The 24,739-nt window shown below is 38.4% G+C and overlaps 1 protein-coding gene across 2 annotated transcripts in view; it reads left to right on the top strand.

Annotated features, from left to right (window-relative positions):
- RSBN1L (round spermatid basic protein 1 like) overlaps positions 1 to 24,739 on the top strand; it is a 57,852-nt gene that overhangs the window by 8,714 nt on the left and 24,399 nt on the right. The window contains exons 2-4 of one of the 2 annotated variants that reach the window (XM_020789990.3): positions 17,556 to 17,675; positions 21,439 to 21,699; positions 22,018 to 22,082. In XM_020789990.3, coding sequence (XP_020645649.3) covers positions 17,556 to 17,675; positions 21,439 to 21,699; positions 22,018 to 22,082 — 446 coding nt within the window. Of the gene's footprint in view, positions 1 to 17,555; positions 17,676 to 21,438; positions 22,083 to 24,739 lie in introns of both variants that reach the window. The other variant, XM_020789989.3, reaches the window with a different exon arrangement.

Below are 24,739 nucleotides of genomic sequence, written 5' to 3'. Positions count from 1 at the left end.
ATGGTAAAAGTTTCAAATTGGGAGCTGCATATTCTAATCAAAGGTGTAGGTTTTAGATTCCATCTTCAAAGGAACCTGGCATGCAAATCTAGCCATGAGTTTTTGAACTTTTAGATTTTGTCTGCACTATCCACACAGCTCTGAGGGACCAGCTTGATTTAAGATGTGTATGAGGTAAAAAGCTAGTACTGTATATTTTTCTCTGCCTCTGTTAGGGACTATTAATACAGAGCAGAAGCAACATCTATATGTTAGGGAAGTGAAAAGTACTTCTGATCTTACTGTGCACCATGTATTGTGTGACCTTAAGATACAGATAGCCTTTCAGTTGTATCCTAAGGTTAAACTGTCAAAGTTAATTGGTAGGGTTATATTAAGGAGAATTTCTGTTTTCATGTTGCCTGCCATAGATTGAAATTTAAGGTGTCATGCTTATTAATTTTAGGATTCTATGAATAATTCTATATTTTATAGTAGTTAAGGTGTGGAGTTGGATTCCCTATTGTCTTATTTCTGAATATGTGTGTTGGACTGAAATGGCATCACTTAGTAGTGATGCTTAAATGCACGATAATGCTTTCCTAATCTGGGCTGCAGGTTTTTGATTCTTTTGAATATGAAAATGGAGGAATAAGGCATTAGAGATGGGAATAATAGTGTCAGGTTGAAAGTGTAGAAGATTGAATGCTTCTCAGTAGAGTGATACAATACTGTCTTCTTTTAAAGCTAAACTATTGATATCCTGTACTTGTGTGAACAGAAACATGAGGGATGAAAAGAAAGGCTTCTGAAGTTCAGAGGACTGCTGTGCTCTTACGTAGTGGACATAAAATGTGACTTGTGAATACTGTATGAATGCAGAGGCCATATAGAAATCCCATTTCTACCTGCTATGGAGGCTGTGGCAGGCAGTAATATCTGTTACTGAGTTGGTGAGAAAATAATTTGGTAGATCTGTTAACAACTGTTCCGTACAGAACTTTGTTCTGCAGTTTTGTAGCTGCTATTTGAAAACATATTTTATCCTTTAATTTGGATTTTGAAATCATTACAAATTGTAATTGTAAGTTAATAAATAAATATTAAAAATGAGTAATGCAAAACATAGATGCTATTTGAAATGACTCACAACTTGTGTTCATTCTTACATTTTATTTTCTGCTGCTGTACCAACAGATATATTTTAGTTTCTGCAGGGCTTCAACTGTGTAAGTACATTAAGGACAGAGAAAACTATTTGTTAGAAATAATTTGTATGTTATAGTACAGTATTTATATAATATAGCTTAGAATATTTGAAGAATCTTAGCTGCTTTATACTTTTACTAGAATGAGAAAAGTATTAATAGATTTATGTTTAGTTGTTACTTTTTCATATCTGATTTGATGTATGTGTGTCATGAATATCATGAAAAATTCCATTCCACTGTTTTGTTTATTTAACATAGTTACTTACTATGTTTGTGATAAATTATTTAGTGAAGTTCTTGAGTACTCTTCAAGGATGTTAGTTTTCTGAAGGATGTTTAAGATACAGTACTAGTCATTAACATCCAGTATCGAATTTCATAGTATTATTTACTTAAACTGAAGCAAAATACGGTTTCAAATATTGGACAGCAGCAGTTGCATAAACATTCTGGTTAAAAGCCAGAAAAAAAACGAACATGTTTTTAAAGCCTTCATAAAAGGAGCTATCAATGGAGCCAAATGTGTAACTTTCGGAAGGGAATTCCATAACTGTAAAGTCTGTGTCTCCAATATCTTAGTGATATCAGTGGTCAGCCATTTACTAGGCTCCCTAAAGATAATTTTAAAAGCATATGAAATATAGCAATGTAGGGGTTTCCAAATAAGTTGAATATGTACTGCCCTTTGTAGGTCAACATCAGCATATTGACTAGGACTTTGAAACGCACTGGCAAATTGATACTTCATATCAATTTATTGATCTGAGTTATTCCAAAATTAACTTGATGTTGACATTGGTTAAAATACCCTTAATTGGTATAGATACAGAGGATAATTTAAACCTGGTTTATACCCATTAATGTCTGGGGCTTTTTTCAGTAATATTTTGTTATAGATACATAAGTTACTTGTGTTTTTAATCTTGCTCTTATTATGAGTTTTAATATATGTAATGCTTTTTTAATATTGTGATTATTATTTGGTTTTTAACTTTATTACTTTTAACACTGTAAGCTGCATTGGATCCTTTAGGAGAAATGTGGCATATAAATATTCTAAATAAATAAGTTGGAGTTAAATCTTAAGTTTTGTAATCATTTCCAAAAGGCTAGTCATGTTAGATTTTTCCAACACAATCAACAAAGAGCCCTGTGATTCCTTAAAAACACATTTATTACAACATAGCCTCTCATGGAGGATGAAGTGGATTATAATGCACAAAAGCTCAGAACTGTAGGAATTTATCAGGGCTAGATCCAGTGTTAATTCCAGTAGTCTAGACCAGAGGTTCCTGAACTGTGCACCACTGCACCAAGAGATGATGCCAAACCCAGCCAAAGGTGCTGCAGAATCCTTGGAACTACTGCAAAATCCGCGGAAGTACTACCCATGCCTGGCTTCTCCCCCCTTATCCACATTATCATATTGGGGAAGCTGAGACCAGCGGCTAGTAAGTCAAGGGAGCCACAAATCAAAAAGGTTTTGGAACCACAGGTCTAGACCTATTGAAATAAATGCATCCTGCATGACAAATAAGTAACAAGCCCTGATCATGTCAGTGGGTCTGTTCTGGTTGGGATTAGTACTGTATTGGATTTGGCCCATAGACCAAGAGTTTGCAATCTCAAGATATCTGTGGGCTGTACAGCCCATCTCTGGATTTTGGAGGACTACACCCATTACTCCCACTATCTTTTCTTTCAAAAATACAGTGGTGCCTCGCAAGACGAATGTAATTCGTTCTGCGAGTAGCGCTGTCTTGTGAAAAGCAGCTTCCCATAGCAATGCATTGCAATGCATTCCTATGGGAACCTCTCAAGACGAATGAATTTTTTCATCTTGTGAGGCATTGGCCTCGGGGGGGGGGGGAGGGCGTCTTGTGAAGCATGGCCATAGAAGAAGCCGACTTGTGAGGCACCATAGCAATCGAAAAAACTATTTGCCTTGCTTTTTTTGTCCTGCAAGGCGTTCGTCTTGCGAGGCATCACTGTGTTTTGTTATGCTGATAAAGCTCTCTAGTGTCCTATATTTTTTCCAAATTGAGGGTTATGGTGGGCCCCCTTAAAATATGGAAAAACTCTTCCAAGTGTCTTTTGAGCTCCCATTTTTAAAAATAATTAAAATGTGTGTATGCTGGAGGAGCTTATTTGGGCCTCTCAGGGGACATGTGTGGCTCACTCCACAAGTGATCTTTAAGCTGTCACAGGATTCTTTGTTGTGTTATAACCATAGTCTTTTACAAGAAGAGCTCAGTAAAATGGAAGGCTCCAGATAGTCTATATTTTATTTCCCCCCTCCAGATCAGAGATATTGCAATAAAACATCTAGTTAAATGTATCAATACACATTTCAAATCAAAATGTAAAACATGCATAATGGAACCTTATAATATAATGTTATATATTTTATAAACATAAAATATTACGTTTTGTTCTTTTTTGAACAAACATTCTCTGTTTTATAGTCAAACTCTTGTATGAACTTTAAAAAGTGAAAATAAGTATAAATATATAGCAACAGTTTTGACCAGGAACAATCTAAAGAAAAACTTACTTGAAATGATTTATTTGTGAAATTTAATTTTGTTATTGGCTGAACAGCTCAGCAAGATAGGCGTTTGTCTACAGAGCCAGAGGTTGAGAGTTTGATTACTCACTATGTCTCCCAGGGGAAGAACCAGCCTGCACAGCCTTAGAGGCAGGAATTTCTACTTTGATTCACAGGAGGGGGGCCAGCTGAGATTAGTCAGAGACCTGTGGCAGATAGATTCAAGTGTCCTAATACCTGTGCAAGCTTCATGATCTCAGAGCAAGAGAAGACAGAGAAAGTGGTACACCACATTTGAGTACTTCATACCTTGGAAAATATGGGAGGGTCACAGTATGTCAGCACGTAATTAATATTTTTAAAATAAGAAAAGACTACAAAACTTGAGTTGGCATAAGATTTTTGATATAATCCCATTCATTTTCTCTTATTGAACATCAGTTTTTGTGTGATAGTATGTATGATAGGAACTAGAGACTAAATTGCTAACATGCGCTGGATTATGGAGAAAGCCAGAGAGTTCCAGAAAAACATCTACTTCTGCTTCATTGACTTCACAAAAGGCTTTGACTGTGTGGACCACAACAAACGATGGCAAGTTCTTAAAGAAATGGGAGTGCCTGACCACCTTCTCTGTCTCCTGAGAAATCTATATGTAGGATAGGAAGCAACAGTTAGAACTGGATACGGAACACGTGGTGGCACTGCGGGCTAAACCGCAGAAGCCTGTGCTGCAGGGTCGGAAGACCAGCAGTCATAAGATTGAATTCACGTGATGGAATGAGCTCCCGCCGTTTTGTCCCAGCTCCTCGCCAATCTAGCAGTTCGAAAGCATGCAAATACGAGTAGATAAATAGGTACCACCTTGGTGGGAAGGTAAAACAGCGTTCCTTAGTCACGCTGGCCACGTGACAACGGAAACTGTTTTTGGACAAGCACTGGCTCTACGGCTTGAAAAACGGGATGAGCACTGCCCCCTAGAGTCAGACATGACTGGACTAAAAATATCAAGGGGGATTGGTTCAAAATTGGGAAAGGGGTACAACAAGGCTGTATATTGTCTCCCTGCTTATTTAACTTATACGCAGAATACATCATGCGAAAGGCTGGACTGGAGGAATCCCAAGATGGAATTAAGATTGCCGGAAGAAACATCAACAACCTGAGATATGCAGATGATACCACATCAAAAAACTAAGACAGGAGGGCCTGGCGTGCTCTGGTTCATGGGGTCAAAAAAGTCGGACACGACTTAACGACTAAACAACTACAAACATATGATACATTATTTTTATTTCAGAACTTAAAAGCTATAGTAAAAAAGAAATGGAACCTTTTCAGGAACCTCTTCAACAAAGGCAGGAGAATTATCTTCTTGCTTAAGCAAATCATCATTTGCTGTTGGTTTATCTAACAGAAAGTCATTAGCATTGCCAGTCTTCCCAATCCCTTGTAAGGGAAAATGCTCACTCTAGAGAAGCTTGCTCTTGAGGACCCCCCTCACCTTGAAGCCTTTTCGCTGGCTGCCACTTCCCGCTCTCGCCTCTTCCATTCCCTTCTTTTTTCACTTCCCCCAATACTTATCAGCTCCTTTTTCTATCTCTCTCCACCTTCTCCTTTTATTATATCCTCAGTCCTTCTTTCCCCCACCCCTCTTCTATTTTTCCCACCTTTTCTTTTCTCTTTTTTCTCTCTTTCCTCTAGGGGTGTTTCTTCTCCTTCCTTTGCTGAGGGCTTGATGATTTGGGCTTCTTTTGTTTTCCAAGGGAAGAGGGGATGGCACTCTGACAGAAGGTGCTGCCTTCTCATCCCCTTGCCCACAGGGAAGAATTCAGAGATTGGCGAATAAAATTTATTAGCGGCATATAAATAGAGAAAAAGCTAGCTGGATAGCTTAGTGGTTTAGGTATCTGGCTGTGGAGCTAGGGGTTGGGAGTTCGATTCCCTATTGTGCCTCCTGAGAAGAGCCAGCCTATGTGGCCATGGGCAAGCTGCACAGTCCCAGGGTGTCCCCAAAGGAAGGGAATGTACATCACTTGTGAGTACCCTTTACCAGGAAAAGGGCCATAAGTCAAAATTGATTTGATGGTACGTAATGATGATGATGAAATAAAGAGAATTCTTTCCCAAATCTGTTCTCAGTACAGTGGTGCCTCGCTTTATGACGTTAATTCGTTCCAGCGAAATTGCTGTAGAGCGAAAATGTCATAAAGCTAAATAAAAAAGCCCATTGAAATGCATTGAAACCCGTCCAATGTGTTCCAGTGGGCTGAAAACTCACCGTCCAGTGAAGATCCTCCATAGGGGCGGCCATTTTCAGTGCCTGTGCAGCGAGGAATCCATCCCTAAGCACAGCGGGGGGCATTTTCTTCAGCTGGCAGCCATTTTGAAACCTGACAGTCAGCTGTTTTTGATTGTCGAAAATCTGTTCCCGAAGCAAGGAACCGATCATTGCAACGTGGAAAAACCCAATCGCAAAAACCTCACCGTCAAGTGGATTCTTCGTTAAATGGGGTGATCGTAAAGTGGGGCATGGCTGTATTTCGTATTTTAAAAATATTAGTCAATGTGGAAGAAAAGTTGTTCTTTTTGTGATACTGTTTTATCTATTGAAGGTTTATTTGAATATCCTTGATCTATGTCAATACATGTAACTTGTTAAGTCAGACCATGCTTTGTTTAGGTAACAAAGGACAGTTCAGAGAATGATGGGATAATATATTAATTCATTCAAACCTTATCCCATATTTAGGGATGAAATATAGGGACCATTTATAAAGTATGTCTTGCTATCAAGGGAGGAATAAAGTGTGATAGAGGAATTATGAGGTATTACTTAAAATTGGACAAGGTGCAGAGGGGAGTAATCAGATGGGGTAAAAGTTTTTTTTAAAAAAATACTGTAACTGTAGATGGAAAAACATCTGAAGCAGTGTTTGTCATTTTTCAGTCAATGGCTCTGTTCCCATCCAAATTTGGCACAGAGAAGCAGTTACTGGTCTGTGGTGATTAGCAGTTGAAAAAAAAAAAAAGAAAGCCTCAACTCTGATATGTGTGGAACAAAACAGAATCATTGACTATCAGTGTGTCTACTTTTAAGAATGCAGGCAAACTGTGTAGGTTTACTGCTTATCTGCTAGGAATTACGGTATGTTGTCATAAGTGACTGGAGAAATGGTAATCTGTGGGGAAATGACTTTGTATCTTTTTGGAGTGCAGTATTAAGAAATCTGCAGGAATCACCCCAGCCAAAATTCTGCGTGTTTGAGCCCTCCACTCACACCCTCTTAAGTGATTGAAATAACATCCTTCTAGAAAAAAAATGAGAAAATATTACTCAGTTTTTTAGCTGCCAGGTTATATGACGATGGAAAAATTTGATTGTGTGGGGTGAAGCTCTGTGGGTGCTGTAAAGCATTAGAGGTATTGTAGTTTCCTGAGAGGCACCCTGTATGACAATTCTACCCATTTCACTTGATAAATTTAAGTATGACTATTTATATCAGGCTTGTATATAAACAGTTTTGGGTGTCTGGATTGTGGATGGTCCTGAGATAGAGTGCTGGGGTGATTGGCAGTTGAGTAGCTGAATGTTGATTGCTTAGCATGATTGAAATAGTGAGGTCTGGGGATCTGGTGAGAAGAGCATTGAGAGAAGACAGTAGAGTGGGAGATGAGAAAATTTGGAGCAGAGTGCTGAAGGGAGTTAGAAGTCAATTGGAGAGTTAGTGGTAGTCTGTAGTAGAGTTTTTGAAGAAAAGTCTGTCTTACAGAGGTTAGTGTGCATGTAAGAAAGATTGAAAGTCCATGACTGAATTATTTTTAACTTTTAATACTGAATAAATATATTCAGATTTTAATGTTTCAACCATAATCGTTCATAACCGACCTGCCCTTTCATACTTATTACATGTGGTCCCTAAAGAAAAGTCTTGTTTGATTGTTTGAAATGATTAATCCTCATTATTTCTTTTATGTTTTATGTGAAACTAAGGACCCAGATTACTAGCAAACAAAAATATACCCATGTCATGTGAAGCTATGTTTTACTAATATGAATACAGTTTAATTAAAATTAAGAAACCCTTTAACAACATGTCTGAATTATCTAAGATAACAGATTGGGATAAAGGAGGCTGAGACGCTACAGAACAACCCAAAAATACTTGAAAGGAGTTTTCGTGGTGGTTGTTCTTGTAGTTCAGTGCCTTTCCTAGTGGTGCTGAGGAGTGGTGTATAGCATTTTAAGTGTTAAAAGTTATTAGAAGGTGCTTCAGGAGTGTGTCACCCACCTAGTGTGAAAATTAGCAGAAATGTCGGTCCCTGCCTGGGTCAGAATGTCACACCATGGACAGAGCATAACAGGCAGGAAGACTATGATATTCCTAATGCTTTGCAGTTCCCACAGAGATTAGTCCTGCCTGCCCAATCCTCCATTGTTGTACAGTCTCTCAGCTCAGAAATTGAGTGATCTTTTCTCATTTATTCTATTCATCATCTGCTGTAAGTTATTTCATAAACCTGAGAGGATTTTCTGGGCGGGGAGAGGTTAAATCCCCTAGAATTCTGGCTAGGGCATTTCTAGAAGAGTTCCAGCTGTAGTCCAAAAAAAATACGAAAGTCCCATCAGTAGATCTGCATGTCTCAAATTTAAAGGAATAACAAGGATAAAGTACTTTTTTCAGAGTCAGGGTTTTTTAGTTCATGTTGTTTTTCTCCAAGGTTTACGCATTTCTCGATTGCTTTTGATAAAAGTAAACAGATTTGGCCTTGTCTGTGACACCCAAATTTAGATTCAGAGTTGGAAGAAAGTGTAGAGGAGTTAAGTAAAAGGGTGGTAGATTTAAGGATCGTAGATCTGTTTAAATGAAGTTTTCTGTTTAGAAATACTGTATATATATTTGCCAAACAAAGTTGCAGGCAACTGGTTGCTATGGCAGTGGAAAGGCACTGGCTTGCAATTAAATAACAGTCTTTATTCAACATCAGAGCATAACCCAAAACAGTTGATTATGCAACCCACATGCCTTTTGGTATGCCAGACTGTATTTGCCTAGATAATATGTTTTGTTTCTCTGTGCACACCTACCTTGATCAGATACTTACTCACATACATGTGTTATACATTTATTTCTGAGTTAGCATTTGGAAAAACAAAAAAAATAGTCTCATTAAAATAATCTCAGGAACTCACTTGGGCTCTGACTCAAAAATACATGGTGAGCTTTTGGTGATTACTTGCAACATTATCTAGATTCTTACACGTATGTTGGCTAGTGGAAGGAACACTATTCAAAATTAATTAGTGATATTACTCAGGCAGGAGAGAAGGCCCAGCTTCCCAGGATACCCACCAAACTTTTACCAAGGTGGCCACCAGTCACTGTTACAGAAATAAACTTACTGTTTTCAGCAATCCAGAAAAATAATTCCCCTAGATATATTTAAATCTTAGGTGGCATTTATTTTAATCACCTTAATTACTTGAATAGATATATCTGGTAGATATTTTCCAGAGAATGTATATCATTAAATGTGCCTGTGTACAAGAAAGGGGAACATAAAAATCTTGCTAATCATGGACCCATAAATTTACTTAAGCTGGCTGGATAGCTCAGTGATTTAGGTATCTGGCTATGAAACCAGAGGTTGGAAGTTCGATTCCCCACTGTGACTCCTATGAATAAAGCTAGCCTGTGTGACCTTGGGTAAGCTGCAGAGTCCAAGGGTACCCCCAGAAGTTGGGAATGGTAAACCACATCTTATAATTTACCTTGAAGACCCTGGAAAGGATTGCCATAAGTTAGAATTGACTTGACAGCACATTATGATGATTATTAAGTTGGTTAATGTTACAGGCAAGCGCTATGTAAGGCAAGCTCTACAAAAGCAAGAGGTACAAGTAACTGAAAATTTACAAATTTCTGAACAAACTGTTTTTAGAGCAGGGCATTCCACTTTTGACTATGTTTTTCTGTTACAACATCTAATTAATACATATACTAAAGGGTTATCTGGGCAGCTGTATATTTGTTTTATTGATCTTTAAGTGGCATTTGATTTTGTTTTAGGATATCATTTATGGAGAAAGCTGATGAAGCTCAATATAGATCTCAGGTTGATAGGATGAATTACAGGATTCCATACTGATAATCCTTTAGAAGTCAGAGTTATCACTTTGGGCCCGTTGTCTAACATAATCAAAATGTCTAGAGAGATGTGCCAAGGTTGTATCTTGGCCCTGTTGCTTTTCTTTTTAAACATAGATGATATGGTGGATTGTTTAGCAGGTTAGCAGTTGTTCCAGTGAGTGTGTCAGGTCAGATACCTGAACATTCAAGTGCCCAGAGATGGTGTTTCACCACTTGGGCTCTTGAATATCTCGTCTTGAGTTTGCCAAGTAGAAATTTGAAAAAGCTATGTTTGGCAAGCTTAGATTCTGTAGAACTAAAAGAGGATGTTTGCTACCTCCCATTTGTGAATTTTTTAAAATCAAAACTGCTCTCAAATACAGTATGGAGCAGGATGTTCAGGACTTAGAAGTTTACAAGCATTGGAAATAATCCAAAATAAATTTGGCCAGTTACTGTTAGCAGCTGCCCCCCAACTCCTACAATTGTAGTTAGATGGGAATTGGCATTAATATCAATAATGATGTTAGTTTATAAAGCAGTTATTAACTATTGGCTGAAAATTCTATTGTATATACACAGAGAGAGAGAGACAAATTGTAGCATTAACATATAGATTAAATTTGGTTCATGAAGAAAATTTTTATTAAATATTTTTGCTAATCTTTTTGGGATTTTCAGTACAATATGTGAGCTACCTTGGCTTCTGCACCAAAACTCATTAACACAAAGACTATTGGATCTCAGTATTGAAACAGATGTAGGTTTATCAGGCACCTGGAGAATAATGCCTCTGTGAAAATATCCTCTCCTTTTGACCCTTCCATCTTATTTTATTCACATTATGAATGGTGATTATTTATAGAAAGGCCTTCACTAACATATACTTGAATATACTGCCACATACTGATATTGAAGGCTAATATAAATGAATTCCATATAATGAAGGAGTATGTTCCTAGCAACAGAAACCGTCCCAAAGAAAAGGAAATGAAAGAAAGCAAAGTGGCTGTCCAACGAGGCCTTACAAATAGCAGAGAAGAGAAGGGACACAAAAAGCAAGGGAGATAGGGAAGGTTACAAAAAATTGAATGGAGACTTTCATAGAATAGCAACGAGAGACAAGAGGGCCTTCTTAAATGAACAATGCAAAGAAATAGAGCAAAATAATAAAAAGGGAAAAACCAGAGATCTGTTCAAGAAAACTGGAGATATTAAAGGAGCATTTTGTGCAAGATGGATATGATAAAGGACAAAAATGGTAGGGACCTAACAGAAGCAGAAGACATCAAGAAGTGGTGGCAAGAATACACAGAGGAGTTATATCAGAAAGATCTGGATGTCCCAGACAACCCATATAGTGTGATTGCTGACCCTGAGCCAGACATTCTGGAGAGTAAAGTCAGTTGGGCCTTAATAATAATAATAATAATAATAATAATAATAATAATAATAATAATAATAATAATAATAATAATAATTATTATTATTATTATTATTATTATTATTATTATTATTATTATTATTATTATTATTATTATTATTATTATTATTATTATTATTATTTATTGTCATTGTAAGTATATACACAGTATACCCATACAACAAAATTCCCAGAAAGCTTGGCTAACAATGCTAGTGGAGGTGATGCCACTCCAGTTGAACTGTTTAAACTCTTAAAAGATGACGCTATTAAAGTGCTACACTCAATATGCCACCAAGTTTGGAAAACTCAGCAGTGGCCAGAGGATTGAAAAAGATCAGTCTACATCCCAATTCCAAAGAAGGGCAGTGCCAAAGAATGCTCCAACTACCGTACAATTGCACTCATTTCACACACTAGCGAGGTTATTCTCAAAATCTTCCGAGGTAGGCTTGAGCAGTATGTGGACCGAGAACTCCCAGAAGTACAAGCTGGATTTCAGAGGGGCAGAGGAACTCGAGAGAGTTCCAGAAAAACATCTACTTCTCCTTCATTGACTATGCAAAAGCCTTTGACTATGTGGACCAGAGGAAACTATGGCAAGTCCTTAAAGAAATGGGAGTGCCTGACCACCTTATCTGTCTCCTGAGAAATCTATATGTGGGACAGGAAGCAACAGTTAGAACTGGATATGGAACAACTGAGTGGTTCAAAATTGGGAAAGGAGTATGACAAAGCTATATACTGTACTGTCTCCCTGCTTATTTAACTTATATACAGAATACATCATGCGAAAGGCTGGGCTAGATGAATCCCAAACTGGAATTAAGATTGAAATATCAACAACCTCAGATATGCATGATAGCACTCTGATGGCAGAAAGTGAGGAGGAATTAAAGCACCTCTTAATGAGGGTGAAAAGGAGAGCGCAAAAATGGTCAGAAGCTCAACTTTAAAAAAAACTAAGATCATGGCCAATTGTCTCATCACCTCCTGGGAAATAGAAGGGGAAAATATGGAGGCAGTGACAGACTTTACTTTCTTGGACTCCGTGATCACTGCAGATGGTGACAGCAGCCATGAAATTAAAAGATGCCTGCTTCTGGGGAGGAAAGCGATTAGAGACCTAGAGAGCATTTTAAAAAGCAGAGACATCACCTTGCTGACAAAGGTCCGCATAGTCAAAGCTATGGTTTTTTCTGTTGTGATGTATGGAAGTGAGAGCTGGACCATAAAGAAGGCTGACTGCCGAAGATTTGATGCTTTTGAATTGTGGTACTGGAGGAGACTCTTGAGAGTCCCCTGGACTGCAAGGGGAACAAACCTATCAATGAAGGAAATCAACCCTGAATGCTCACTGGAAGGACAGATCCTGAAATGAGGCTCCTGGAAAATACCCTGATGTTGGGAAAGTGTGGAGGCAAGAGGAGAAGGGGACGATAGAGGATGAGATGGTTGGAAGTGTCATTGGGGCTACCAACATGAATTTGACCCAGCTCCGGGAGGCAGTGGAGGACAGGGGGGCCTGGCGTGCTCTGGTTCATGGGGACACAAAGAGTCGGACATGACTTAACGACGAAACAACAGCAACAAAGATAATTTGACACATGTTACATTTCACTGTCCCTCCTTTTCAGTTGAGGCCACAAGACTAATGAGCTCCATTTTGGTATAAATCCTTGGAAGATCTGATTAAGATATAATTGAGGTGCTACTCTCAGATAAAGATAAATTTGTCACTTTTCAAATGACAAGGTTTGTTAAAATATAAAAACGAAGTCTGCATATTCTGCTAACAAAACTAATAGATTAATGTATTTACTTAGGACCCTTTATAACTGAATGGCTAAGCTTTTTGTCTGATGCAATTGTGAATGTTTTATGCTTAGATACAGTACATATGTTTAATGTATTTTAAACCTCAATCAAAACCCAGCTTTATCGTGCAAGCACCATAAAACACTGCAGTACGATACAACACATTTACAGTGGTGCCCCGCTTGATGACGATAATCCATTCCAGGAAAATCGCTGTTAAGTGATATTGTCAAGCGAAAAAACCAAACCCATTGTAATGCATTGAAAACCGGTCAGTGCGTTCCAATGGGGGAAATACCTCATCGTCCAGCGAAGATTGCCCATAGAGAACCACTGATCAGCTGTTAAAAATCGCTGTACAGTGGTGCCCCGCATAGCGAGGTTAATCCGTTCTGGATTAACTCTCGCTATGTGAAATTGTCGCTAAACAGAACGTAAAAGCCCATTGTTTAATGCATTCCAGTTGGCCCTAAACTTACCATTCAGCGAAGTTTCCTCCATAGCAGCAGCCATTTTCGCGCCCTTGGTAAGCGAGGGGAGGGCGTGAAAACGCTACATGCGGCCATTTCGGGCGTCCGGCGGCCGTTTTAGAACCGCCCAACAGCTGATCGCCCGACTCTGTGGGAGGTTTGGGGGGTCAGCAGCAAGAGGAGGAGAAGAGGGAAAGTGGGGGGGAGGACGCGCGAGCGCGCGGCTTCCCTCCCTTCGCCTGCCTGCCTGCCTGCCTGCCTGGCAGCCTGCCTTCGTCCCTGGGGGCAGCAGGAGAAGGATGAGGAGGAAGAGGGAAAGTGGGGGGGGGAGGACGCGCGAATGCGCGGCTTCCCTCCCTTCGCCTGCCTGCCTTGCAGCCTGCCTTCGTCCCTGGGGGCGGCAGGAGAAGGCAGGAGAAGAATGAGGAGGAAGAGGGAAAGGGGGGGAGGACGCGCGAACGTGCGGCTTCCCTCCCTTCGCCTGCCTGCCTTGCAGCCTGCCTTCCTCTTCCCGGCCAGCACGGCCCCACATCACTCTTGCGGCGGCGGCGGCTCCTTCCTGGCACCCATCTTCGGTAAGCGAGTTTTTTCCATAGGGACGGACGCTATGCCTCCGCATTAGTGATCCCAGAGAAGGGATCGCTATGCGGATTCGTCGTTATACGGTGCGCTCGTTATGTGAGGCACCACTGTAATGCAGAGCTTCCCTCCGGAAAGCAGCCATTTTGAGAAGGAGGGAAGCCATTTTGCGGAACCAGAAAAATCATTGTATAGCGAACAAACAGTTCGCGAAGCAGGCTCCTAATCAACGTAATGCGGATTTCCCCCATAGGAACCATTGTTTTGCGATCACAATAGCGATCGCAAAATTGTCATCGTTAAGCGATTTTGATGTCATGCCGGGTAAGCATATAGCGGGGCACCACTGTATATTGTAATATTGTACTGCTTTTATCATTCCGTTTACCATGGCCTCTGTGGTAAAGTAATAAAATCAGATTGAATTTATTTTAAGATTAAATCAGATAGTTTTAAAATTACAGTTCCTAAGAGCAAAATCAAATGATTTTAAAATTATGATTCTATAAAAGTTCATGATGAATTAGATAGTCCTTACTATCTAGAATGAGTCATGCTCAGCAGAAGCAACTGGTCTGAAATTTCTATAGCTTTTGTAACCATTTGTCATCAAGTTTCTTCTGTTCCATAATGCTTAATGAGGGCCAGTGTGTTTGCCAGAACCGTGAAGAAAACGACACTTTCCCTGTACGAAATGCAAGTATGAAAGACATAAGATTTGGGACTTCAAACCTGTAGGAAAAAAGAGTGGGTGTCTCTTAGCTTTGGTTGATGTTGGGCAACATCACTTGGAGTGCTGCCACTGCACCACAGAGAAGGAAGCCCTGTCAACCTTTCCTACTTGGGAACGGAAAGGGATGGGTTGAGGGTTTGTTGGCCTGATCTTACCAAGGTGATCTCGGTGTCTTTGCCACAGACTTCCACTCAACCTTGGAACTAGGCAGAATTGTGGGAGATTGCATTTCTGAACAAAATACTTGAAGGGGCTCTGTCTTTTGCTACTTTTGCTACATATGGAAATGTTTTTCTGTTTTCAGTTGCTAAGAGTGTTCCTTGTTTTTATAATAGAATCTAATGCAATAACTTTAAAAGACTGGTTATTTCCAGGGTTCTGTCTTTACCCATCAACAGGTTGAGGACAGACGTTACATACAGTATTTTCCAGAGTATTTTTTCTTACCCTCATGCATATTTACATGTGAGGTTTTGGCACTGTTACAGTAAACCATTTTCTCTGATTTTGTTTCTCAAGTTTTCAAAGGAACAGTTTGATTTGTTGAAAATACATATGCTGTTATTTTTTCTATTCTTGCTGAGAAACTTTTAAAGTGTCTTCCATTGGGATAGAATGAAAAAGAAACTTCCTAACGGATATCTGTAGAGCTAATTTACCATCTACAGCATTTACCATGTAATTTGCTTTTGTTGGCTTCAGTGAAGGGTTATCAAATCATAATTATTGGTTTTATTGTTGTTTATGTTATTCCTTTTATTCTCTTTGCTAAAAGCATTTTTCCTTCTGCCCAGAGTAGGGATTATTTTCATAGAGTCTCATATCGTAATTTGTGATTAGACATCTTAGATTTTACTGCAGTACGGAAGAATTTCCTCCTCTCGCAGTGCCTATGAGAGTTTTTTTTCTGAACTGATCTCAACATTCTTCTGGCACAAACTTTGGCTGCTGGTATGGGATGCCTTGTTGAAGCAGATACACACTTTGACTTGTGCTTTATTCTAAAACAGATTGTGGGAAAATATCTTCTGTATGTTTTGAAATGTTACACACTTGGTCAGTTATCATTTGTTCTGTGTCTCTACCTCCAGTAGTCAACTCTGAATTTGATTTAATAACTGTCATTTAGAAAGCCTCTAAAGTTGTCTGGTGAGGTTGTAGATAAATTAACAAGCTAACCTGATGTGACAGTATTTTCCAAAGTCTGTTTGCTTATTTTCAGTAAGCAAATAAGACTTCCAGTTGTTTAAATGTGCTTGCGTGGGGAGCTTCTTTGAGTCTTAACAGGCAGAATGTTGGGTACTTTATGTAATGTTTTAGTGATATACAGGCAAATAATGTTTTCCAGTAAAGGAATGTTAAATTTTCTGTCATTGATTTCTAGCTTTGCCTTGCCTTGTAATTTGAGTAGTAATATTTCAGTTTGCAACACCAACTGAATTATTAATGCATACAACCTAGTACAACAGGAATTTAAAATCCTCATTTTGCCTTGAAAGTGGTAACTCTTCAAATGTTTATCATGATCCTCTGCTGCTAATAACTTTATTTCATCGTGTAGGGACTCCTAATGGTCCTCTGTAGAACCTCTTTCAAAATAGTAATAATGCCATCTCAGTCAGTCTGGTTCTTGCTGGCCACTGGTAATGGTGCGGCTAAAAATATTGTAAATAAATAAATAAATAAATAAATAAATAAATAAATAAATAAATAAATAAATAAATAAATAAATATTTCTTAAGAGAGTGGTAGGTAATTCTGCAAGGTCCATGGGTCAGTTTTCTGCCACCAGGACCACCTGGGAGCTACACCAGTTCTGAAAAGGAGCACAACTGAAAATCAGAACTGAATGTTGCTGAAAATCTGATTTCATTTTTGTTTTTGTGCATTTGGGGTGTTCTTGCAGTCTGGGGGATGTTCTCCATTCGATTGTGGAAATGCTGCTGCAAATTATTATTATTATTTTTTTGCTGATTTTGTTTCAGCTGAGGGAGTGTCCAGGAGCTGCAAAATTAGCAGCCCCCAAGCCATACTTCGTTTACCCCTGCCTTAACTATTTCCTTTTTTAAATCTCCAAGAAGGGTGTAAGCTATGGTTTTGCCTTGTTAAATAGCCTTTGCATGTTATTCTCCTTCTTAATTTGCTTCTCATAAAATGGAAGCAGTATTAGTCAAGACTGTAAATGCCTTACCTATTTGAAAGTGCTGTTCCAATGATCAGTAATACTTTCTCTTTATCTTTTGTAAGATTATGATTATGTTTATTTTTTATTTTGGGACATTCTAAGTAGTGGAAATGATAGGTTTTAAATTAAACAAGTTCTTGTATTTTTAAAAGAAATATAACAATGTAAAGTCATACACATTTATATAATCTTTTCCTTATCCTTTGTAATGCCAGAAGAGAAATAATTTGAAAGTAATAACAGTAGTGGTAGAACAAGAAGAAATTTGTTTGTTCGTTTGTTTTCTCATTTAGATTTTGTAGTGAGTCTTGCAAAGATTAATTATGTGTATCATCCTCACCAATGTCTTAAGATCTCAAGTATATTTTGCTTTGGAGTTATATAAAAGATTTCCTGAAGTAGTATATAAAAACAACTGTGGTGATTTATCTTTACAATTTCCCTGTTGTGGTTGAGTATGAAACTATTTCCTTTATAGATCAGATCACCAGAGAAAAAATATCAGAAAGGGAAAAAGAAAAACAGAAAGAAAAGAAGAAACATAGATTAATGTCAGAAATCAAGAAAGAGAATGGAGAAATGAAATTATTTCAGAAAGGTAAGTTTGCACAAAAGTGTATAATTTATCTTAAGTGTTTTATGCACTTTATCCATTCCCTAAATATTTGGGTTAATCCCTAGTTTTGTTATCCCCACACTTCATTTTAATTTTATATGTAGAAACATAATCCTTAATTTTTATTTGCTAGATGGTTGATCTATCTAGAATTCCACTGCTTCTTCAACATGATAGAGATATAAAACAATGGTTACTTATCAAACTTGATGGGCAAACAGATTCTCATTCTGTTTGAGAATCAAAGCAAATCATTCCTGATTTATACAGTACAGGCTTCTTTTTTAAAGGGTTAGAAGAATTTGGGACTGTATGTAGGATTTCCCAGCCTATCATCTCAACAGTAGGATAGGGTGTGATGCATTTGATGACCTGGGCTGTGTGAATCTCAGGTAGCTTGAAGTAGTTCAAAGGTAAAGAGCTTCTAAGTACATCTATTAATGTCTGCCCTAATGTCGGCCCCAGTATGGGGTAAGTAGGATGCTAACTGCTATGCAGTGTTGATCACATGACCATATGCCAAAAGAACTGCCAACACAAATCAGGTGGTTTAATCTTTAAGCTTGTAAGCAGCTTGAGTTCTAAAGCAGCCATTCTCAGAGAGGGCCATATGGACCCCTGGGGGCCCCTGGCACATTTGAAGGGGGGCACAGAGTGGAAACAATTCTTCACATACCATCTTACAAGGTTCGTTATGTGACTTATACAATCCTGATTTGGCCTACATTTCTTTTATATTGTGTTTGGGATCATGGCCAAAAAAAGGTTGAGAATGGTTGTTATAAAGGACTACTTGTCTCATTATGAACTGTTCAGATGGGAAAGTCTTTGGGAGAAGGCCTCTTGACAATACTAATAGCTGCAGAGGCCCACTTGACTGGCATGTGGCAAAGGGCTTTTTCCTGTGTGGCCTTCTCTTTGTGGAATCCATCAAACATGTAATCAATTTCCTGCCTTGTTTCTTTCAGGAAGGGTATGAGAATGCATCTTTTAAAACTGGCTTCTTATATTGTTTAATAGGATGGTGATAATATTAACTGTAGATTTAATGGTTTTTATGGTCTTACTTCGTTTCATTTGGTTTTAATGATTGTATGGTTGCATTTAATTTTATCCTAATCATAAACAGCTTTGAGTACTATCTCGTAGAGGGAGAGGTGAGATAGAAATGTAATAAATAATAATAATAATGGCAGTGATGATAGTACTAACAACAGCAACAATGCTGCTGTTGATTTGTTCATCTGCACAGATGGCATGAAGCCTGTTCTAGATGGTTGCTCTGTCCCTTCATGTCTAAAAGATCATACTCACAGGCTGAGCATATTGATGCGACATTGTTAATAGAGAGAGGTTCAATTGCTTGATGGTTACTTGAAGTGTGTTATTGTCAGTTTCAGCTGATTTGCCAGTTGGAACCTTTCCTGGCTGGGAAAACCTCATCCACAGCTACCCATGTTCTGGTGACATCCATAGTGATGCTATAGTGATATTTTGGTTAAGTATCACAGTGCATTGTGCATTGGGCTGCCTTAAAAACAGTTTGGAAACTGAAATTGATGCAGAATTGGGCTTCCTTAACTAGGGTTGGATATTTTACCACAGTGTAACTGTTTTATTAGCTGTACTGGATCCAAATTTTTGTACATAATTTAAAAGGCAGGTCTTAGCCTCTAAAAAAAGGGGGGGAAGCATGCTACCCCCCCATCCCCCTGATGTTTTCTTTAGCCACCACACACATTTTTACATTTCCAGACAATTAAAACAATTTAAACTTCCTTCTCTCAGAAGTTTCCTTAGTATTATCTCAGTGCAATTGGGGCAATTTTACCATGTTTTGAGGGCTGCCACATACTCCCAATCTTTTTAATTGTTTAAACTTTTTATCCCGTAGAGCAAAGGGCATGTCATTAATTCTAGTTAAACTTATTTTTCAGTTAACAAAAATCCATCATAGGAACTTTTACAGTGCATAAGCACTGCATTACTTGTAAAAATAATATAGATATGTAAATTATCTGCTTTAGTCCCACTCCTTAGAAGTATAGCCCTTGAGCATCTGACAGATCTGGAAAATGGCTGTTTTATTTATTTATTTATTTATTTATTTATTTATTTATTTATTTATTTATTTATTTAACTTATATGCCGCCCACACTACCCGAAGGTCTCTGGGTGGCTTACAGCATTTAAAATACAATAAAAAGGCAAAATAAAAGGGCAAAATAATTAAAATGCAATTAAAATATATATTCTAAAATTTGCCATCAGACCTACAGCTGAGATTGAGATTTTCTCTGCTGAGATTTATTTATTTTATTTATTTATTTATTTTATTTCTATCCCGCCTATCTGATCATATTAGACCACTCTAGGCGGCTTACAGTAAAAACAACAATGTAATTTTAAGACTTTATTTATTTATTTATTTATTGACGTTATGAGTCAAGGTGTCTCATTTCACAAATGGCCTGTTCAGTTTTGGCACTCTTGTTATGGAAGAACCTTACAGAGAAGGTTGTCCAGTTGCAACATTATAGTGTCTTCCAGGCAAAGACTCCTATATTCACCAAGTCTTCTGATGGGTGTACAGTCCAGATACCTACTCTGGTACTACAGTACTTCCTTACTCTGCTTTTATCTCTCAGGCAAGCAGGGGAATATGTATGCCCTCTCCTCTCCCTCACTGTTTTTCTTCATGTGAAAAGTAATCATCAAAGAGGTTTGTCCTCTGTCATATTCTCAACACATGAGCAGAAGCTTTGAAAAATCAAGCTTCTAGCGTGTGTAAACAGTGTATGTGCCAGGAAGAACCTTTGCCCTGTAGATGTTTATTATGTTGAAGATTGTAGCGACAGAGCAGGGAAGGAACCAGGTGTTTCCTTGCTCACATTATGAATAAAGACAGGACAAGTAGTAGGCAGGTGCCTTCATTTTTGTTTTTGCTTCTGTTTTTGTTTTACTCCAGATCGAGAGTTCTTCATTCTGGAAGTTCAGACTGCCAGACCAAAACATAAAGTGTGCTCTCCTGGAGAAAGTTCAGGCTGAGGGACTTCATAGCCCAGATTGCTAAACTTGAGCCTAGCTGCATGTTAGAAAAGGAAATTTGCTCTGCTACTGGCTGTAAGTCCTAGAAATTTCATTTTCTAACAGGCAGCTAGGCAAGAGCTTAGCCTATCCTTGGCCATGAAGCTTTCCAGCCTAGCCTTTGTCCAGGAGAGCACAGTGTGGAGCTCCCAGAATGGAGAATTCAGGGATTTTGAGTAAAATAAGTAAATAATGGTACTACTTACCCTGCCTTATGATTTCTTGCTGTACAAGTAGAGACCTTGACCATGCTCTGATTGTGTCCCTTAAGAGGGATTATTCCTAATTTGGAAATTAACATGAGCATGTTTATAGAAAAATAATACTTTCTTCAGACATTTAAAATGTTTATCTTGTCACAAAGCTCACAATATTACTTGTTCAATATGTAAAATATTGTGGAGACCTGTGCTCAAAAATGGAGTGCAAGCAAGCATTACTAGGGCTTCTCAAACACATTTGGAGTTCAGAATGAACAAGGGTAAAGCTAGCATTGCTGCTTTTCAAAATTTGCTGTGCAGTGTGCTTTTAAGTTGCAGTGTTTTGAAACTTCTCCATCCTTATTTGATATTTTACTTCAGTGGGTTTATAAATTAATTTTTCATCTGCTTGCTATGTTTCTTCAGAAAAATTAAAGCAGAAACTTTTCATTTAATAGGTGTGAAGGAAAAACCAAAAAGCAATACAGAAGACCTGCAGATTAAAAAAGTAAAGAAGAAAAAGAAAAAGAAACATAAAGAGTGTGAAAAAAGGAAGCGTCCAAAAATGTACAGTAAATCTATTCAGACCATCTGCTCAGGACTGCTTTCTGATATTGAGGATCAAGACGCCAAAAGCATTGTTGATAATCATCTTAAGGATTTCAATGGAAAAAATATGGATCCCAATAAGGATTCAGAGTCCAAGATACCAGAGAACAGTGAGTTTCCAATTGTCTCGTTAAAGGAGCCACGGGTTCAAAATAAACTTAAAAGGCTGGACATGTTGGAGTTCAGACAGTTCATTCATACTGAGCACCAGCCTAATGGAGGTGCTTCAGTTATACATGCCTACAGTAATGAACTCTCCCACTTGTCTCCTGTGGAGATGGAGAGATTTGCAGAAGAATTTGTGGGTCTGGTTTTTAGTGAAAATGAAAACTGTTCAGCTTACTATGTAATGGGAATTGTTCATGGGGCAGCTACTTACCTACCTGACTTTTTAGACTACTTTTCATTTAATTTTCCCAATTCGCCAGTGAAAATGGAGATTTTGGGAAAGAAAGATATAGAGACGACGACAATGTCAAATTTTCATGCTCAGGTAAGAAGTTGTTTTTTATTTTATAAAAATACATCATTTCATACTATGTGTACAACTGACGTCTTTCCCTCTGTGTAAGTGAAAATCTGTCCCCCACCCCACCCCAAAAGAGAGAGAACGTAGTTGCTAGGGGAAAAAATTAAAATACTAGTACTTCTTCCTAGTGTCTAGTTCTGCAGAAGATGCTTGCTCTTTGTGTAGCGGTAATTTTGAAATTCTGCTGAGTCAAGCTTATGTGCTTGGTAAAATTGATAATTTAAGGCTCATGTGAGTCCAAAGATTCCTCGTAAATGTGTAGGTTATCTGTTGTATGGCTCCTTCCAGTTAGTCTCTGGCTGTGGGTGGCTGTAACGCTTCTATACCCACTACATTGGTAATGGTGGAATGATTCATTCAGATGTGATACAGAGACAGTAGAATTACCCACTGTTAGAAGAAACATGTTAATAGCAGTGATCTTGGAGAAATAAAGCAGGTAACCTTTGTAGGGCTTCTTCCAACTCCTAAACATTCTAATCTTGTATTGTGTTCTACTTCTGGTTTTGGTGAGGAACACATTTCCAGTATGGATAAATACCTACATCCCTCCCACAGTCACAAAGTATTATACATATTATATATTTTGAAGGTGTTCATTTTCTTCAAATTAAGGACTGTATTCCCCACCTCCCTCCAGTGCATTAAATCATTGTGTTAGGAGAACTGCAGTATTTTTCTTCATGTTTCTAATGAGAAGTAAGCCATGCTGAGTTTATGCAAGTGTGTATGAGATTGGAGGCAGCTAATTATATGTGACATGACATTCTGAAAGAAAAAATGGAAAATACAACCCTGAAGTATACAATGCATGTTTCCCTTATGTGAATATGGAAATAATAATATTGAATGGCAAAGTTTTTATCGGTCAAGAAGGCTGTTACACATTTATTTCCTCAAATGGGTCAGGGACAATGGTAAACAGGTTTATTTGGTTTCAACTCTGTGTACAGTACCAAATTTATAGGAGCGGGGTCTTTTAATCCTTAGTGTGCTGTTGCTTACGTAATGAGCAACGAATATCCTCGTTGAGAGCTCTGGAAACTAGCACTGGAAGCCATGTAAAGGAAACCAGTTTAAAACCAAAGGTTAAAGTATATAATGTGTGTCCAAAAATATAGCAACACTGTTTGGTTCAGGATGATATTTGATAATCTACAAATAGTAAAAATTATAATTGCAGAGAATAGTCCGGAGCACATTTCAAATTAGATATCTAATTGTACAAAAAAAAAAGGATAATCACAGCTTCTTCAGTATTGAAAAGCGTAACAATGACATTTTACACATTTGCAGGAGTAGTAAAATCTCAGACGTAGGCACAAATATTTATCTTGCAGACCTTCAGACCTGAAATTATGATAATACTGTACTATTAAAAAACTTAGCAGAACAGATGAATATAATGACTAAATTTAGTTAAAAGATGTTAAATTTAGTTTAAATTTAGTTAAAAGAAGACCTATTCCTGCAAATGATAATCCAAAATCCAGTAATCCATAGAGGGAAGGTGTTGGCGTAAAGTGCTTCAATGTGAAATCTTAAGTAATAAGTAGAATATGAAAATTATAATCAAAATTATTTGGTATATTCTAAAATTCAAAAAATCACTAGCAGAGCTCTGAAGGCAAAATACTAAAAGCTGTATAAGATCATAGAATGATATACAGCACCAAAACTCATCACTACCCAATTAGCTGTTAAAAGCCTGTCCAGAAAGCCAACCTGGTCTATCAAGGGATAGCATTCCACAGCCTGTAAGCACCTGCAGAGAAAGTTATGTGCTCAGCTAGCTGGTAGGTTCACTGAGAGCAGGCAGTCGGTCAGATATGGTTCTGAGCAATTTAAGCCTATACAGATAATAACCAACACCTTATTTTGGGCCCTGAAAAAAACGTAGATTAAACTGAGTCAGTATAATATAATCTGATATTAGGGTTATGTTTTACATGGTTGACATTTTTGAGGATTCTTCAATCTCATAGTACAGTCAACCCTCGATTTACGAACATCCTTAGATACGAACTTTTTGATTTACAAATGGCTCCGTTGGCAAAAATTGGCATCGACTTGTGAACGGAGCTCGACCTACGAACAAGGTCAAGGCTCCTTTCGCAAGTCAATGCCATTTTTTGCGAACGGAGCCACCATTGGAGGAAGCCCTTTGAGAGCTCCAAAGGCAAAAAGGCAGGGAGAAAGGGCGGGAAATTGGAATTTCCGACCGTTTCTGCCTTTTTGCCTTCGGAGCTCTCAAAGGGCTCCCCTCCCCCGACATTGGAGGAAGCACTTTGAAAGCTCTGAAGGTGCCAGTTGCGGCGATAGGGAACCCCAGGGAGGTCTCCCATGGTGGCGGGCACACTCTGGGTGACCTCCCTGGGGGTCCCCGCTGCTGCAGTAGGTGCCTTCGGAGGTCTCAAAGGGCTTTCCCCCCAACATCAGAGGAAGCCATTTTGAGACCTCCGAAGGCAAAAAGGCAGGGAGAAAAGGGCTGGAAATTTGAATTTCCTGCCCTTTCTCCCTGCCTTTTTGCCTTCAGAGCTCTGAAAGGGCTCCCCCCCCCCCAACATCAGAGAAAGCCCTTTGAGACCCCTGAAGCCAAGAGGGCAGGGAGAAAGGGTGGG

The sequence above is a fragment of the Pogona vitticeps genome, chromosome 5 (genome assembly GCF_051106095.1).
Source record: "Pogona vitticeps strain Pit_001003342236 chromosome 5, PviZW2.1, whole genome shotgun sequence".
In the NCBI taxonomy this organism is placed as follows: domain Eukaryota; kingdom Metazoa; phylum Chordata; class Lepidosauria; order Squamata; family Agamidae; genus Pogona; species Pogona vitticeps.
Note: the sequence above shows the minus strand (reverse complement) of the source record. Positions and strands in the feature narration are given on the sequence as shown.